The 19,139-nt window shown below is 41.2% G+C and overlaps 1 protein-coding gene across 1 annotated transcript in view; it reads right to left on the reverse strand.

The window, feature by feature from the left end:
* The window catches only part of LOC126236462 (fatty-acid amide hydrolase 2), an 88,778-nt gene that overhangs the window by 16,520 nt on the left and 53,119 nt on the right, over positions 1 to 19,139 (reverse strand). Inside the window, exons 5-7 of the mRNA XM_049945781.1 lie at positions 18,067 to 18,178; positions 8,849 to 9,003; positions 8,599 to 8,736 (exon numbers count right to left, since the gene is read on the reverse strand). Coding sequence (XP_049801738.1) covers positions 8,599 to 8,736; positions 8,849 to 9,003; positions 18,067 to 18,178 — 405 coding nt within the window. The remainder of the gene's footprint in view (positions 1 to 8,598; positions 8,737 to 8,848; positions 9,004 to 18,066; positions 18,179 to 19,139) is intronic.

The following is a 19,139-nucleotide window of genomic DNA, read 5'->3' on the forward strand; positions in this document are numbered from 1 at the left end:
TCTGCTGCGATGAACACACAACTGACTAGCAAGTACACAATTCGGTGGCGAGTATACAACTGAGCGGCGAATACAGAACTGTCCTAGCGCTCGCGACTCCAGCGCTTAAGAAACCAGAAGCCAGCGGTGGTGCGCGCAGACTTGCGGCCATTTGCTGTCTCGCTGGCGCTGCTTATGCGGACGGCGTCCGGACTTTGATACTGCCAACCTTTTGGCAGCGGGCTCGGGTGGCAGTACTGGCTAGGATACAACAGTCACAGTCCTAGCAGACAAAATGGTTTCAGCCCATGACAATGCCTGTTAATGAGAAGAGTACTCGTTCGCAGTTTGTTTTTGTAGATCAGTATGTTCTCTTGTCACTGTCGCAGACAAATGTTACAAAAAAAGTCACTGAATAAAATTTTGAATATTTGTATGAAAAGAATTTTCTTTTGTGGTGGTTCGAAACATCGATCCGTGTGACCTCTCTTCATGATGATCTTGATGTCTAGTTTTGTTCTGTGTTGTTACATTTTGTGATCACGAAGTGAATAAAGTATATCATTATGATAAAGTGGTGTTCAATGTTGTTATTTTGCCATAATATCATTACTTGCCACGCTGGTGAGCCCATGTTACACTTTTTCTGTGAATCTAGCAATTTGGACAATTTCTGTGATCAAAATACCACAGGACAAAGTGGCCTACAATAACAACGACTGTTATGATGCAGCAAATGACTCCATCCTCCGATTCTAAGCCTACACATACATCTTCTGCTTGAATTTGCCACCATTGTGCTTCGAATTGTGTGAAAATAGAAAACTGTGACCAAATTTCATCGGGATCATCACAACTTGCTCAACAAAGTACACGGACAATGAACATCACTGCACATTCTTCTATGCCCTGTGAACATTTTCCAGGACAATTTATGCATTACGCTGCTGTGTCAACAGGTTTCTGTGCATGTGATAATACCGCTGTGTCACAAAATCCATTTGTTACCCTTTCTAATTGTAACATACAGATGATGTCATCGGCTCTGTGCCGTGGTGCCATATTGCCTGTTAGGCGATAAACCACAAGTGTTTGGTTCAGTGCAACAGCAACAGTGCTTGAACAGTGACCATTTATTAATGAACAATGTGACTTTTGCCACTGCCCCATCCGTCCCAGTGCACCACAACTAATAAACAAACCTCTGCAGTGTAGCGTGTCACACATATCGAATCTTTTGGTGGCCATGGCTGTTTCTACCACACTGGTCACCCCTGCAACCATGTCTGCTGCATCTGGTTATATGTACAAACATCAAGAACAGTGTAAAGTCAAGCCGCCCAACATTGTCTGTGTTCACAGTTCTGGTCCTGCCTGTTCCTTCAGGACATCTACCACAACTGCCTCCACTTAACAAGGATGGCCGAAGACACGGTTTGCCCTTGTGGACATCATTCTCAACATTCACCGAGTCTTATCCGATGAAGCGTGGTCTGTATCTTTGTTTGCAGCTCTGTACAAGCACATGGATTTGATGTCTGATCTCATCTTCGTGGCACCATCGAGGGACCACTATGAATATGCCAAGTCTATTATTCTTGAGTGCTTGTCAAGAAGTCTGCAAGAAGCAATTAATCACATAGTGCACAACATATCACTCTGTGAGCTCACACCATCACAGTTGTGGTGAAAGATCAGAGCATGGATCGATCCCTCTTTCGTGTCCAATGCCACTTTGTGTCGCTATGGATAGTGAAAATACCAGAAGCTCTCCAGCTGCAACTTTTATCACACGCCATCGATCCATTAGAGATTTGCCTACGGCAAGCAGATGACACCTATAAAATCATCGGACGTCAACAACTCACCACAACGCTGAGTCACGTACGTGACCTCACCAGAGATACGTTCTTTCTGGTCAACACCGGCACAGATACCAGTGACATATCTCCAGCATTGTCAACTTCGCCACCAACGCCTTCCACCATGACACTGTGAGCAGCAAACAATTCGTCGGTCACTGTCTACAGCTCCACACGCCTTCGCCTCAAACTTAAAATGAAATTTTGCTTGGAATGGACATTCAATATGGCCGGTGATAGGCATTGATTTTCTACAACACTATGGCCTCTCTCCAGATTTATCATCAGGAACGCTGCTCCATCACTCTTCTGACACACACACGAGGGCTCCTTTGTCGCAACTCCCACACATTTTCGAGCAACAACAGCTGCCACTTTGTGCCAGTTAGCTGAACTCACACCCCTCGCTTCGTACCTGGTGGATTCACTGTGCAAGCTACTCAACCAACAAAATGACATTGCACCCCTATGTGTGGCCAACGCATTGCTGCAGGCACTGATCTACAACACTTCCACTGACCTGGCATGTGCACAAACGACTATTGCAGCACTTTCAGTGGCTACCACCACTACAACGCTGGCCACTGTTTCGGTCTTGCTCTCTGTTGTTGTTGTTGTTGTGGTCTTCAGTCCTGAGACTGGTTTGATGCAGCTCTCCATGCTACTCTATCCTGTGCAAGCTTCTTCATTTCCCAGTACCTACTGCAACCTACATCCTTCTGAATCTGCTTAGTGTATTCATCTCTTGGTCTCCCCCTACGATTTTTACCCTCCACGCTGCCCTCCAGTACTAAATTGGTGATCCCTTGATGCCTCAGAACATGTCCTACCAACCGATCCCTTCTTCTGGTCAAGTTGTGCCACAAACTCCTCTTCTCCCCAATCCTATTCAATACCTCCTCATTAGTTATGTGATCTACCCATCTAATCTTCAGCATTCTTCTGTAGCACCACATTTCGAAAGCTTCTATTCTCTTCTTGTCCAAACTATTTACCGTCCATGTTTCACTTCCATACATGGCTACTCTCCATACAAATACTTTCAGAAATGACTTCCTGACACTTAAATCTATACTCGATGTTAACAAATTTCTCTTCTTCAGAAACGCTTTCCTTGCCATTGCCAGTCTACATTTTATATCCTCTCTACTTCGACCATCATCAGTTATTTTGCTCCCCAAATAGCAAAACTCCTTTACTACTTTAAGTGTCTCATTTCCTAATCTAATACCCTCAACATCACCCGACTTAATTCGACTACATTCCATTATCCTCGTTTTGCTTTTGTTGATGTTCATCTTATATCCTCCCTTCAAGACACCATCCATTCCGTTCAACTGCTCTTCCAAGTCCTTTGATGTCTCTGACAGAATTACAATGTCATCGGCGAACCTCAAAGTTTTTATTTCTTCTCCATGGATTTTAATACCTACTCCGAATTTTTCTTTTGTTTCCTTTACTGCTTGCTCAATATACAGATTGAATAACATCGGGGAGAGGCTACAACCCTGTCTTACTCCCTTCCCAACCACTGCTTCCCTTTCATGTCCCTCGACTCTTATAACTGCCATCTGGTTTCTGTACAAATTGTAAATAGCCTTTCGCTCCCTGTATTTTACCCCTGCCACCTTTAGAATTTGAAAGAGAGTATTCCAGTCAACATTGTCAAAAGCTTTCTCTAAGTCTACAAATGCTAGCAATGTACGTTTGCCTTTCCTTAATCTTTCTTCTAAGATAAGTCGTAAGGTCAGTATTGCCTCACGTGTTCCAGTATTTCTACGTAATCCAAACTGATCTTCCCCGAGGTCGGCTTCTACTAGTTTTTCCATTCGTCTGTAAAGAATTCGTGTTAGTAATTTGCAGCTGTGACTTATTAAACTGATTGTTCGGTAATTCTCACATCTGTCAACACCTGCTTTCTTTGGGATTGGAATTATTATATTCTTCTTGAAGTCTGAGGGTATTTCGCCTGTTTGATACATCTTGCTCACCAGATGGTAGAGTTTTGTCAGGACTGGCTCTCCCAAGGCCGTCAGTAGTTCCAATGGAATGTTGTCTACCCCGGGGGCCTTGTTTCGACTCAGGTCTTTCAGTGCTCTGTCAAATTCTTCACGCAGTATCGTATCTCCCATTTCATCTTCATCTACATCCTCTTCCATTTCCATAATATTGTCCTCAAGTACATCGCCCTTGTATAGACCCTCTATATACTCCTTCCACCTTTCTGCCTTCCCTTCTTTGCTTAGAACTGGGTTGCCATCTGAGCTCTTGATATTCATACAAGTGGTTCTCTTATCTCCAAAGGTCTCTTTAATTTTCCTGTAGGCAGTATCTATCTTACCCCTAGTGAGACAAGCCTCTACATCCTTACATTTGTCCTCTAGCTCTCTACGGACAACGTTCAACGCGAAGTGTTTTCTGGCTCCCCCGGGGCATAATCCACCCCCTTCACATCAACAGATTATGCTTGTTCCCCAGCTGTCAAACCAATGAGCTACACAGTCACTACAATCGATGATGTCCCGCATGATCACATCAAGCCCGCACGCTCTCACACCACCTCACCCACCACCGATATAGACTATGCCTGTCTTGCCATGCTGACACCACATACAACCACTGGCCCAGACTCCACACCTACAGCTGCTGACACGTACCTGATGGCAGAGAATCTTCACCACCTTTACCACCTATTCTACAAGCCAGTTCTCAGTTTCACAGTGCTGCGTGTTACATTGTTCCCTGCTCCGGAGTGCCTTCTGCTCGTGTAGGCCCAGTGAGGTTCTCCATTAAAGTTAACAGTACATGTCATAGGCTACATGCTACCGAAGGACCCCCTGTCCGTGCAAAAGCACACCGTCTATCAGCTAAGAAACTTCAAGATGCAAAAGAATGCATTCAGGAACTTTTACAACTAGGAATCGTACATCTTTCTGACAGTAATTGGTCATCACCTATTCATCTCGTCCCCGAAAAGAAGTCAACCTTCAGACTTTGTGGAGACTACCATAGACTCAATGCCCGCACAATTTTTGACAAGTAACCCATCCCCCACATTCAAAATTTTGCGTTGCAATTACATGGTGCTAGGCATTTTAGTATTATTGACTGTCATAACGCATATCATCAGATTCCTATGCTTACCTTGATGACATTTTAATTTTCTCCACCTCTGCTAATGAACACAAGCAACATCTTTCCGAAGTACTCCGCATGCTCTCAGTTAATGGTGTGGAGATAAATGAAGACAAATCCCAGCTGCACCAGTCAGAAGTTACGTTCCTGAGCTACACAGTGAATTCTGAAGGCATACGTACCACATCTGAACGTGTCGCTCACATTATCAGCTTACCACCACCTGTCACTTTTCGTGACCTACATCGCTTCTTGGACATGATCAATTTTTTCAGGTGCCTCCTTGCTGTCTCCTCTAAATGACACTTTGCAATGCAAACATACCACAGGTAATCACAAGGTTAAGTTGACCCAGGACATGACTCACACCTTCTATGACCTAAAAATGGCCCTAGCTAATGCAGTCACACTAGCTCATCCCAGCGCCAATGCGTCTATCGCAATCACTACAAATGCTAGACACCGCCATCAGCTGCCGTGCTGCAGTAACACATTCACTTAGACTCTCAACCACTATGTTTCTTCTAAAAAAAAAAAAAAAAAAAAAAAAAAAAAAAAAAAAAAAAAAAAAAAAAAAAAAAAAAAAAAAAAAAACAATCTGCCTCTCAATGTAAATGGCCGGCATTTGACAGGGAGCTACTGGTCACTTATGAAGCCATACGCTATTTCTGAGAGGATATCGAGGCATATGACATCACCATTTACATGGATCACCGTCCCCTGGTCGACGCACTGTGTAACCCTGTTAGTGATCTCCCTCTACATCGCATATGGATTTTATCAGCCAATACACAATGGGCATACATTTCATCAGAGGTGTGGATAGCCCCATAGCAGACTACATGCCATGAATTAATACTATTACGAGCCTGTTTGATCCTACGGAGCTCGTGCGATTACAAACTACTGATCCGGAGGTACAGTTGGTAGCTACTAATAACTCCACCTCTCTCCACATTCAACCATGCCCTTTCCCTGGCATCACACAACCAATTCTTTGTGATACTTCAACTAAAATACCATGACCAATCATACCCCTTCCCCTTTGATAGGCCATTTTCTCTTCGCTGCACGGTCTAGCTCATTCAAGCATCAGAGTGACAGTACACCTAGTAACGGAATGTTTCTTTTGGTCACACATCAAGAAAGACTGTCGTGGGTGGGCATGTGCCTGCATATCATGCCAACATGCCAAAGTTGGTCGACAGGCCCACCCCCCTGTGGGACACTTTAAATACCGAAGGGCTGCTTCAAACACATTCATAAGGACCTTGTCGATCCCCTACCCCCTTCTAACGACTACTATTACATTTTGTCAGTCACTGACTGTGTGACACGGTGGGTAGAGGCAGTTACTTTGAACAATATCTCATCGGATACCATGGCTCGAGCGAGCATTCATTACATGCTGGTTGGTTGTTTTGGGGGAAGAGACCAAACAGCGAGGTCGTAGGTCTCATCGGATTAGAAAAGGGCAGGGAAGGAAGTCAGCCGTGCCCTTTGAAAGGAACCATCCCGGCATTTGTCTGGAGCGATTTAGGGAAATCACGGAAAACCTAAATCAGGATGGCTGGACGTGGGATTGAACCGTCGTCCTCCTGAATGCGAGTCCAGTGTGCTAACCACTGCGCCACCTCGCTCGGTTTCATTACATGCTGGCCGCTTGTTTTGGCTGTCCTGCATCCTTTACCACAGATCAGGGCATGCAATTCAAATCTGTACTCTTCAAATGATTGTGTGTCCTATGCGGTGCCAAGTGTTTCCACACAACAGCCTATCACCCTCAAAGTAATGTGTTAGTGGAGCACTGGTAGCACACACTAAAGGCAGCATTAAAGTTCCACACTGACTACTGCTTGGATGCACTTCCATGGGTACTGCTAGGCATAGCATATAAAGACGATTTAAAGGCCTCTCTGGCAGAGATCCTTTATGGTGAACCCCTGGTACTCCCAGCAGAATGTCGAGGACACTACTTCTCTTCACGAAGAGAGGCTATTCTCCTCGTATCGCGCATACCACAACCACAAGCACACACTTGCCCACCAAAAACGAGCTTGCAGACTGTGACTTTATTATGTTGCGAGATGACACCGTTTGTCCAGCACTTACTCCATCCTATTCAGGACCTCACCAGGTTCTCGATCATGCTGCAAACACTATGATAATCCTGCTAAATGGCATACCACAAATGGTCTCTCTACATAAGAATTAAACCGGCAGGGGTACTCACTGAACACGTCTCGAACAATGAGGGCTCAGAGCTTCCTCCAACTGTCAACACAACAATTGAACTGGTTTCCAGTGAGTGTTCAGTAAGCACTTCCCTCCCACCCTCCCTTACTTCTTGTGATGCCCGTGTTAGTGATTGTGTCTCCCCCAGTGACAGTGATGATGATGATTGGTTTGTGAGGCCCTCAAACGTGCAGTCATCGGCGCCCGTACAAAGTCCCAATTTTTACACAATCCAATCTAGCCACAGTCACGAATGATGATGACGATAATGATGATGATGATGATGATGATGATGAAATGATGAGGACAACACAAACACCCAGTCCCCGAGCAGAGAATTCCCCAACCCGGCCTGGAATCACACCCGGGACCCTGTGATCCAGAGGCAGCAATGCTAGCCATTAGACCACGAGCTGCGGACCCCAGTGATAGTGATGCATGTGACGAACTTCCCATACGCTTCTTCTCACCACCAACACTGTGCTCATCTATGACCACATTTGCTGTCAACGTCTTGGCATTGCCAGTGGATGACACTTCACTGCAATGTCATAATGACTGTTTGTTTGTTTGTTTTTTTGTGCATCTTCTCATGTTTGTCAATCTAAGGATGTTAACCTCACCCTCGTCTGAGCTATTCATTTACCCAAAGGCTTTATCAATGGCTCCCTTCAAGCTTTTATCAACGAGCAAGGCATACTGTGAAGTGTCATTTTATGCGACTGTCCGCAGTTCCTCCCACTCCCTCCTATTCAGATCCTGTTATCCCATGTCGGTCGTCCCCTACACCAACCAACATGGATCAAAGATTATGTTGTGTCTTCCCTGATCGCCTCCCCAATACAATTTCCTTTTCCTTTAGCTGCTACACTGTGCTCTGCTCTCCCAGGGAGGGGGCTCTGTGGCAGTTCGATACATCAATCTGCGTGATATCTCTCTCTATGATGATCTTTGAACTGACTTGATATCTAGTTTTTTTCTGTGTTGTTACGTTTTGTAATCACAAAGTGAATAAAGTATATCATTATGATAAAGTGGTGTTAAAATGTTATTATTTCACCATAGTATCATTACTCGCTACAACTTGCATGAAACTTCTTTCTCTGTAAACTTATTTTTCTAACTACACAACACAATGAAAATATTGTTTAATAGTAATAAAATAATAAAATTGTAAACATTAGCATGAAAAGAGTGCTGCTCAAATTAAAAAAATACTGAAATGTGATTTCTTACTCTGTACATTTATTTTTCTGAGCACTCCATTACAATGACATCATGTTTAATAAAACAGTTTTAAAACAACATTTATGTGAGCTTACACTACACATAATAATAAATGTATCTATAATCTCTTTACAAAAGCACTGAACTTGACAATACGGACCTTTTCAATAGTGTGTGAGATCTCCTGAAAATAATCAGTAGCTCTCTGCAATGCCACTCTGATGTCTTCTGTCACAAAGCTTGTACGGGGATCGTTTAGTTCTTCCATGTACATGACTTTCAGATCTTTCAGGTTTACCTAGACAAATGAAACATTTTAACTGATTTTCACAGATTACAGCATGACATATATTAGTAAGATGCCCAGTAACTACTCGCAACAACACTTAATGAGCTAGACAAATATATACCTTCAAATCCAGCCTTAGCCTGCTTACATTGCCACCTAAAAGTACTTTAAGAAATGGTTTCAGGTCACATGCATATTTTGTCATAGGTCCTGCTGTAACCATTGTCTGGCCTTCTTCTCCAGTTCTAAATGTTAGCCCTTTCAGTGGTGTTAAGCCTGTAAAATAAAGAATTTAATACACTTATGAATTACTCAAAAACTTTAAAGATGTTCATATATGAAATTTCCTCCAAGCAATTTTAAGGAATGAATAATAAAGACAGTTGAATTTGTCACATGTGCAGACGAATTCATTTAATGAAGGGACCAGAAAGTATAACATCTCTGGTTTTAGTCTGGTATCTGTTGTTAATCCTCAATAATTAAACGAAACAAAATTTCTGTGCCCTTTATTACCAACTCAGTAGAAATTACCCAAAAAACAGCTATTTTTAATGTCTTTGCATAAAGTGACTGAGCTTTCATCTTGAACATTGTTATCCACTGAAAAAGCAAAACATCCAGAAGTAATTAAAAATGAAATAAGTGGAATCTGAATATAAACCATTTTCTTCTCAACATCAGCTGTGATTAGGGGTGGAACATTAGCACATTTGAGTAAAGGAGGCGGTCTTGTTTTTAAAGAAGGAACCTTGACAGCACGGTGACTCAGCAACACTACGGAAAAAATCAATAAACATAGGATTCTGCAACTTGCTTCTCCAAAAAGGAAGTGTACCATTTTAAATACAGTGCCACACTGATCAGTTTGTTAAAAAAATGATTAATTGTCTGGTAATGTACATTTGGCAACAGTACAGTTATTTTTCTTACAGGCTTTGAGAACATGCAATTGGAAACTTCCAAGAATTTCTCTCTAATGATGTAATAATTGCTTAATAGTATTTTTTCATTAATATGTGAACATTATTTTTAATTCCATAAAAATGCAGTACAAATACTTTTTGACACACAACTTACACAACAGTGAAATTTTATTATCGTAATATGATGAAATCATCAATGAAGTTGAATATTTTAAATGCTTAGGACTGGAGATAGAAACTCTGTCTTTGATTAATTACATTCAGGGTCCTGTGCAGAAACTTAGTATTGTTATCTTCACTATAAAAATTATCTACTATGTCCCTGACTATGAAATGCTTCTATGACATTTTTATCTGCTATGGTATCATATTTTTGGGCAATTGTGTGTCTGCACAAGGAAAATGATTAGCTCACAAAAGTGTAGTTAGAACAATCTGTGGCATCATGGTGGAAACTGAGCACAGTCTATTGTTGAAGTGTCTAGAAATTCTAATTTTGGTCATCTTCGTATAAGCTGCATCTGTAACATCTCATTTTGTGACCTTGGAGGTTGCATGTCATGCCAACTGGGAGGTGTTGCATAATGTTTTCAGAGCTAGGTTCAATTTTTCTTTCAACAAACTTTTACATAATATACTGTTCCTCAACTCTGTAACAAATGTGTAGCTCTGTAGCTACATACTCAATATATATTCAGTACTATTTTGATGTTTAATAGTCATGCTGACTTCTCCATTTGTCTGAGCACCCAAAGTGTTATACACTCCTGGAAATTGAAATAAGAACACCGTGAATTCATTGTCCCAGGAAGGGGAAACTTTATTGACACATTCCTGGGGTCAGATACATCACATGATCACACTGACAGAACCACAGGCACATAGACACAGGCAACAGAGCATGCACAATGTCGGCACTAGTACAGTGTATATCCACCTTTCGCAGCAATGCAGGCTGCTATTCTCCCATGGAGACGATCGTAGAGATGCTGGATGTAGTCCTGTGGAACGGCTTGCCATGCCATTTCCACCTGGCGCCTCAGTTGGACCAGCGTTCGTGCTGGACGTGCACACCGCGTGAGACGACGCTTCATCCAGTCCCAAACATGCTCAATGGGGGACAGATCCGGAGATCTTGCTGGCCAGGCTAGTTGACTTACACCTTCTAGAGTACGTTGGGTGGCACGGGATACATGCGGACGTGCATTGTCCTGTTGGAACAGCAAGTTCCCTTGCCGGTCTAGGAATGGTAGAACGATGGGTTCGATGACGGTTTGGATGTACCGTGCACTATTCAGTGTCCCCTCGACGATCACCAGTGGTGTACGGCCAGTGTAGGAGATCGCTCCCCACACCATGATGCCGGGTGTTGGCCCTGTGTGCCTCGGTCGTATGCAGTCCTGATTGTGGCGCTCACCTGCACGGCGCCAAACACGCATACGACCATCATTGGCACCAAGGCAGAAGCGACTCTCATCGCTGAAGACGACACGTCTCCATTCGTCCCTCCATTCACGCCTGTCGCGACACCACTGGAGGCGGGCTGCACGATGTTGGGGCGTGAGCGGAAGACAGCCTAACGGTGTGCGGGACCGTAGCCCAGCTTCATGGAGACGGTTGCGAATGGTCCTCGCCGATACCCCAGGAGCAACAGTGTCCCTAATTTGCTGGGAAGTGGCGGTGCGGTCCCCTACGGCACTGCGTAGGATCCTACGGTCTTGGCGTGCATCCGTGCGTCGCTGCGGTCCGGTCCCAGGTCGACGGGCACGTGCACCTTCCGCCGACCACTGGCGACAACATCGATGTACTGTGGAGACCTCACGCCCCACGTGTTGAGCAATTCGGCGGTACGTCCACCCGGCCTCCCGCATGCCCACTATACACCCTCGCTCAAAGTCCGTCAACTGCACATACGGTTCACGTCCACGCTGTCGCGGCATGCTACCAGTGTTAAAGACTGTGATGGAGCTCCGTATGCCACGGCAAACTGGCTGACACTGACGGCGGCGGTGCACAAATGCTGCGCAGCTAGCGCCATTCGACGGCCAACACGACAGCATGAATGGGACTTTCTTTTCGTCGGTTGTGACAATGGATGAGGCGAGGATGCCATTTTTCAATCCAGAAACAAAGCGCCAGTCAGCTCAATGGAAGCACACAGATTCACCGCCACCAAAAAAATTTCGGGTAATCGCCAATGCTGAAAAAAAGATGGTGTCCATGTTCTGGGACAGAGAGGGAGTAATCCTTACCCATTGCGTTCCAAAGGGCACTACGGTAACAGGTGCATCCTACGAAAATGTTTTGAAGAACAAATTCCTTCCTGCACTGCAACAAAAACGTCCGGGAAGGGCTGCGCGTGTGCTGTTTCACCAAGACAACGCACCCGCACATCGAGCTACCGTTTCGCAACAATTTCTTCGTGATAACAACTTTGAAGTGAATCCTCATGTTCCCTACTCACCTGACCTGGCTCCTAGTGACTTTTGGCTTATTCCAACAATGAAAGACACTCTCCATGGCCGCACATTCACCAGTCGTGCTGCTATTGCCTCAGCGATTTTCCAGTGGTCAAAACAGACTCCTAAAGAAGCCTTCGCCGCTGCCATGGAATCATGGCGTCAGCGTTGTGAAAAATGTGTACGTCTGCAGGGCGATTATGTCGAGAAGTAATGCCAGTTTCATCGATTTCGGGTGAGTAGTTAATTAGAAAAAAAATCGGAGGCCGTAGAACTTGAATGCACCTCGTATGTCACAACTGTATCATCTTCTTTGGCATCACTTTCATCACCTTCACTTGCTTCATTTATTATAACTGACACCTCTTCATCTGTGAGAAACCTCTGATACTGGTGAGACATTTTATTAGAACTGCGAGTAATGTACAACTGCTCGAACAACAATGGAGATTTATTTCAAAACAACAATGGCAACAAAATACAGTGGTCAGAAACGGCATTTCTTTCTACCATATTGAGAAATATTTTAATGAGAAAAGTTGTCTCACCGATGTCAGGGGGTGGGGGGTGGGGGATGGGTGGGCGGCGGCAAAAACTGTTACCACTTAAATTAAATATAATAGGCAGATTTTAATAATTCACAAAAATTATAAAACTATGACAGCACATACTGTAGATATTTTTATACAACTACCTAAATTCTTGCTTCTTAACTCCAACAAATAGATATATTACACAAATAAAACAAATACTGTGGGCAATTTTTGCCCCCTCCCCCTCTTCTTAGTGGTGCTAGGGTTAAGTATATGGCACAGCAGAATGATTATTCAACTTAGGTTGTCAATGATTTGTTTTGAAAAATAAAACAAAAAAGGATTAAAGGAAAACAGCATAGAACCCACCTCAAGCTACACAATGAGGCGGCCAACAAGAACTATTGTAGAATCCCTTACTTCTGTCGCATATCCAATAAACTATGGAGATGTTTGAGATTTGTCTGTGTTATTACCACCTTTTTTGTACCTAAAAATAATGGGAACCTTCGGGGCCAGCATGAAGAGCATGTTGTTGGCCCATATCATAATGCTGATATTTTCAGAGAACATGGTGCCACTCATAATCGTGAGTCAACTTTGGCAGTGCTTTTGGTTCGCAACATGCACAGACTCCATAAAATTAAGAATGACTTAGAAATCTCGCATATACAATAAAAAGGATCGGTCCTTAACATTTTGGAAGAGTTAATAATCATGAAGTGCAAGTTGCAACATCAAGACACTAGCCTCACTGAGAAACTCATTAACTATCTACAATGTGTATAGCAGTCTCCACTATAGTAGGTGGTCAGATTTGGCCATCTTTGTGTTATTTGCATCTATAACACCTCATCCCCCAATCTTAGAGGTTTTGTTTCATGCATGTTGGGAGGTGTCGCATTATGTTTTTAGGTTCAGTTTTTCTGTTAACAGCTTTGTACATAATATAATGCTCCTCAGCTTTGAACTAATGTGTAACTCTGCAGCTGTGTATATATATTCAGTATTTTTTTTTTTTTGTTTTTTTTTTTTTTTTTTTTTTTTTTGTTTGTGTTTACTAGTCACGCTGACTTCTCCTTCACTGGAGATTTTGTGCACTATGTGTACATAGGTTACCTTATACATTGTGTTGCACTATCTGCATCCATAGCCTTGTATTCTTAAGGTGACGTATATGTATACTGGACATATCTTTCACTATTATGTTTAATTTGTGAAATGTTGGTTTGGTCTATTTCATAATATATTTTTATTATTTTCATTGTTATTTCTAGACGATTTCATTACACATTTTTATTATTTTTATTTTTTGACAATTGCATTATACACTGTATATTTTGCTGTTACTGTTTTCTCTGTACCAGACTTGTCTTAGTTAATGCCACTCATGCAGTAATATGGTTTTAGCACTATTAATACCAGATGGCATCTAGGAGAAAATGTGGGGTTGCGATCATGTTGTTAGCTATGATTTCTTTGGCTGTCCCTCTAACCCTCGGCATTAGTTCCGGGAATGGCCACCCTATGACATGCGTATCCTGAGATGCCTCATTGTGGTTCAAGCGGCAGTCTATTGACAGGTCTTGTTGGATATCCATGGCATGTGGCAGGTGGGACACTTATATAGTAAGCTACTTCGGAGGTTCACAAATTGGCATTCTGCAGTATTTATGCCTTAATATTTCTTTCTTAAGCCAATGCCATGTGTCTGGCCATTCATAGTTGGTTCCTAGGTTACATCAGTCTGGCAATGAGTGTTTATTTTGTTGATTGATTCTTTTTTTTTTTTTGACCCCATTTATATAGTGTGGTACTGGCTAGCTCAAAGAAAATTTTCATGCCTCACCTGCACAGGATCTCACTTGCTACTTGATAAATTTATTGGATTTTTTTTGTGTGACTGGTATGATTTTCTGTTATGCAATCTAGGCAGGACCTGATATTCATATTTGTATGGAACCTGTTAATGTTAATTTTATAGAGTTTACTTCATTTTTTGTTCTGCCTGAAGATGGAATTTACATCCTAAAACCTGAGTCACGTGTAAAATTTTATCCAAAATAAAGGATTTTACAACAGTTGTGGATGCCCCACATTTTATTGATTTGGAACTTTTACGTTCTTCGTAGCTTACAAAGTCTCTCTGTAGATGCTCACATTTTGCAATCAGTGCTATGTTTTACCCTTTTCAATTGCATTCCTCCAATTTGGGGATAGTGTCAATGGCATAATTCTTAAAAAAACCTTTTATACATCTATAATGATCAAAATATATGTAGTGTACTCATAATTTTTACAGTATAATAACTGAAGGTGCTCCAAGAGGTGAATTGCACCTTGTGGATGGGTTTTCAGTCACTTAAGACAGAAAAACAAAAATAATTTTCATAGTTATTGATTTATGATGTTTAATTTGCAGTTGGTGCATCTGAGTATTATCAGTAACTACACTCCAGTTTGTAAACCTAGTTACTGAAATGGGGAATAAAACTCATTGGCATATAATTTTGGTGTTCTGACCCTCAGTAGCTAAGTCTTTGAGCATCAAGTTGTACTCGCTTCTATGCCCTCTCAAAAATCCAATCAGCTGCAGAAATGCATTCTTCCTGCTGGTAGCATAACAAACTTGGCAACAACACAGAATATTTTTGGAATCTCTGTGAGTGTAGAGTTACTTCCTGGCAGCACAGAATTATCCTGCTAAATTCAATAGATATTTTTTTGTCATTTACATTGAGAAATATGAGTGATTTTCACTCAAGGAGTGACATCAGTTTATAAACATATAGGTTTGAGCCCAGGAAGGTCATTTTACTCAGAAATCGCAAATAATATTGCACTTACATTGTGAGTTATCTGTCCTAGCCACCACTGGGGCAATAAGGGAGACATGAATGCACTGGCTTGTTTCAGTCTCAATGGACACCAGGCTGTGATATTTCTTCGATGGAGCTTCAAGCAGCCATATCGGAAATCAGTACGGAAATTCTAAGATAACTTCTTGATCATAAGTCTTCTTAACACTTCCAGCATGCCATAGTCCAAGGGCAAAAAAAATTATGATATTATACAATTAGAAATGCCTTTTTTCTGTTTCTGCCAACACAGTTTTTGGTTTTTATGAATACACAATTCTATTTATGAAACTGTGACACTGTGTAATTTATTAACCGGGTTTCTTTATGCATCTACTCCAACCTCCACATTTCCATACTTTAATTTTTTCAGGACAGCACAAAAACAAAGACCATTTCAAACTTCAAAGTGCCTAATATCTTACTAACTCTTGTCAATTTAGGCATGCTTGTGTTACAGGTGCAATTTATTTGTATTAGTGCAGTGCATAGTTTAACATTGTTTTTAAATTACTTTCTTGAACATAACAGAAATCATAAGAGACAAGTTAATCTCAAAAATATATTCTCACCGATTGTCTAAAACAGTTTGACAATGCTCACCTAGTCAACAGATTCCACACCTAGTTGATAGATGCCACCAAGCCAGGTTTGAAATTAATTTTCATCCAGAAAGTAATTTTCTTATGGCTGTTTGACAAGGAGTGGTGAAGGTAAACATCAAAATCAGAAGAATAAGTGTGTGAGGAGTGCCTTCTTAAACAAATTCCCGGACAGTTCCGTTTGTAAAATCAGCAGAGTAAATGGGGGCAGTTATCATGCAATAGCAACACTTGATACAGTTTTGTTGGCCATTTTTCTTATACTGTAACTGAAAGATTTCTCAGTTATTGCCAACAAATGCCAGCTGTGATGGACACATCCCCGTCAAGTAGTTTGTAGTGCACGACACCTTTTTTGTGCCACCAGGTGCAAAATATTATCTGGTTACACTGCCCATTGCTCAAGAAAATGTCTTTCATTACATTTCAGACATTAATTTCTTCTTGATAAATCATCATAAAGGCATCAGAATTTTCCAACAATAATAATATTGCAACAGAAATGTTCGATGAGTGAACTGATGATGTTCAAAAAAATTTATATGTTGTTTTTTAGTTAGAGCATGCAGTTCTCTTTCGCCCAACTTCTGGACCTTGCCTATTGAATGCAAGTGTCACACAAAGGTTAAATGGTTACAGTTAATTACACATGTCAATTATCAAGACTTCCTGATTATAGAAAATCATTCATGTCAAAATGATCTTTCCTGAAACAAGAAAATCCTATTCTGATGTGATCTGCCCAATACCACTCACCCCATACACGAAACAAACGTTTCAAGCTGTCTCCGCTGCCTTCATTCCTCTATTAAGTCCAAAGCGAACAATACACCACAAATGTTACACCACTTTCCACTTTCAACTATTCTATAATGCTTAAACAATGCTTAGTAGGTTCAAGTATGCAAAATCAAATATATAACTGCAAGATAAATACTAGAACTTCAGAGAAACATAAATGCGCGTGTTCCTGCATTTTTTTCACTTGGCTCATCAAATTTATTTCACACACAACATCAAACTGACACAATAAACAATTTTATGCTGGCCAATGTGACAGCAGAAATTCATCCAAGGTTCATTTGTCACGATCACCTGGGCAGATGCCTGATGGCGTCAGGCAGCCGGTGGTAGGTGGCTGGTGACGACTATATGGAAAAAATGTTTCTGGTAGTTACTGGCGAGTTAAAAAGTGAAGCAAAATATCCTTGAAGTTCCATCAGGCTTACTTTCAGTAGACAGCCGAAAAGCAGTTTTAAGAAATAAAGGATAGGGTGAACTTGAACTCGCAAATTAGTGCCTACATAGTGCAACATTTACCACGAGCAGATACAGCATCACAATGTCTCAAGTGGACAACAAAACTGATTGATTGATTGACTCATTGATTTTAACAGGGAAGCTAAAACAGCTTAGGTCTGACCCGCCACTGCCCGCACCGAAACTAGGTTTATTGTGCGGTATCACTCCCTGTATATCTAGTAAAGCCAACTAGTGCCCTTAAATAGTGCAAGGAGTCCCTCTACCAAGACGACAAAATTACCTCCATGAACTTCCACATCCAGATTATGCAGACGGCCAACAAAATAAGTTACGGAAATATTATTTAACCAGTTTATGAGGTAAACGCCCCATCTTATGTAATATTTTGCACTTGAAAATTGGAAAATTTGTTTTACTGTTCTTTTACTTGAATGACTGCATGACGTTCAATAACATTAATAAAAATTATGACTGTTTTATTTTTATTTCTAGATACAGTGACAGACAACAGGAAGAATAGGAAACTTCACACTAAGTGATGGTGAGAAATTTTATACAGTTTTCCCAACTGCTTCACAGCAAGCTATATGATCATTTATCAGTAATTTTAAACATATTTGAAAGAATGAACTACGGTTTCTCATACTATGATTTCACATATCAATAACTGACCGACACCACATTACATTGTTACTCACCTGTTGTTGGCTTGTGACCGAAAATACCACAACAACATGCTGGAATTCGAATGGAACCACCAATGTCTGTGCCTATACCTAATGGAGAAGCAGCTGCAGCAATGAGACTTGCCTGTTAGGAATACAAAAAAAGTGTCACGAAATTATTCATAAGCATTTTTATGGATTCTTCTGTTGCTTCTTGATAGAACATTTCCATTTTCTAATAACAAATTGTAACCCCCAAAGAAAACATTGCTGCTGTACAACCAACAATTAGTGTCCAGTGCAACTGTTCACAACAAATACCAAAAAAATTGTAATTAAAAAAAATGTGTATTCTAAATAATTCTAATAGTTGCCATATATGCTACTGACAATCCATAACATGTGATTTATTATGTTAAAGAACAGTTTTACAGAACAAGAAGTCAAAAGACCCGTTTGACAATTCCAAAGACAATACCACAACTGAAGACCTTACGTAGGTGCATTGTATCTTAATCCAGAATGTTTGGTTTGTAAGAACACAAGCTCCTTGTAAACAACAGCCAGTAGTTATCTGCACATGACCTAATAAGCCGAAAACTAGTTCAAACAAATAAAAATCAGTAGAACAAAAAAAAACTGCCGAAGTGTTATTCAACCCTCAATATTCATACACAGTTTAGCACTATTATTATTATATAATGATAAATGATCAATATATTATCAAATATATTTCCTTTCCACTGCAAAGAATACCACACATTCACTACAGATTGGCACCATAGTCACATGAACCGAAACAAGAACAAAGTGTCTAGTAAACCTGAAGTCTAAAATACATACATTATAAGCTATGAGCACATGTTCAGCAGAAGAGATGTGGTTCACTGTGGCAAAGATGAACAAGTACTCGTAGCTCTTAAGGTATGCATTTCAGAGCCTGTTTTACTGGGCATAAAGTTAAGAATTGGTGAGTCTCATTCACTAGAAGAAAAATTACAGAAATGCATCAAAGAATGCTGAAAAAAGTGGTTTTATTTCAACATTCTGCTGAAATGATGTCCACTCAAATGAGATTTGCAATAACATTTATTCATTCACCAAGC

Source organism: Schistocerca nitens, chromosome 2 (genome assembly GCF_023898315.1).
Source record: "Schistocerca nitens isolate TAMUIC-IGC-003100 chromosome 2, iqSchNite1.1, whole genome shotgun sequence".
NCBI lineage: Eukaryota > Metazoa > Arthropoda > Insecta > Orthoptera > Acrididae > Schistocerca > Schistocerca nitens.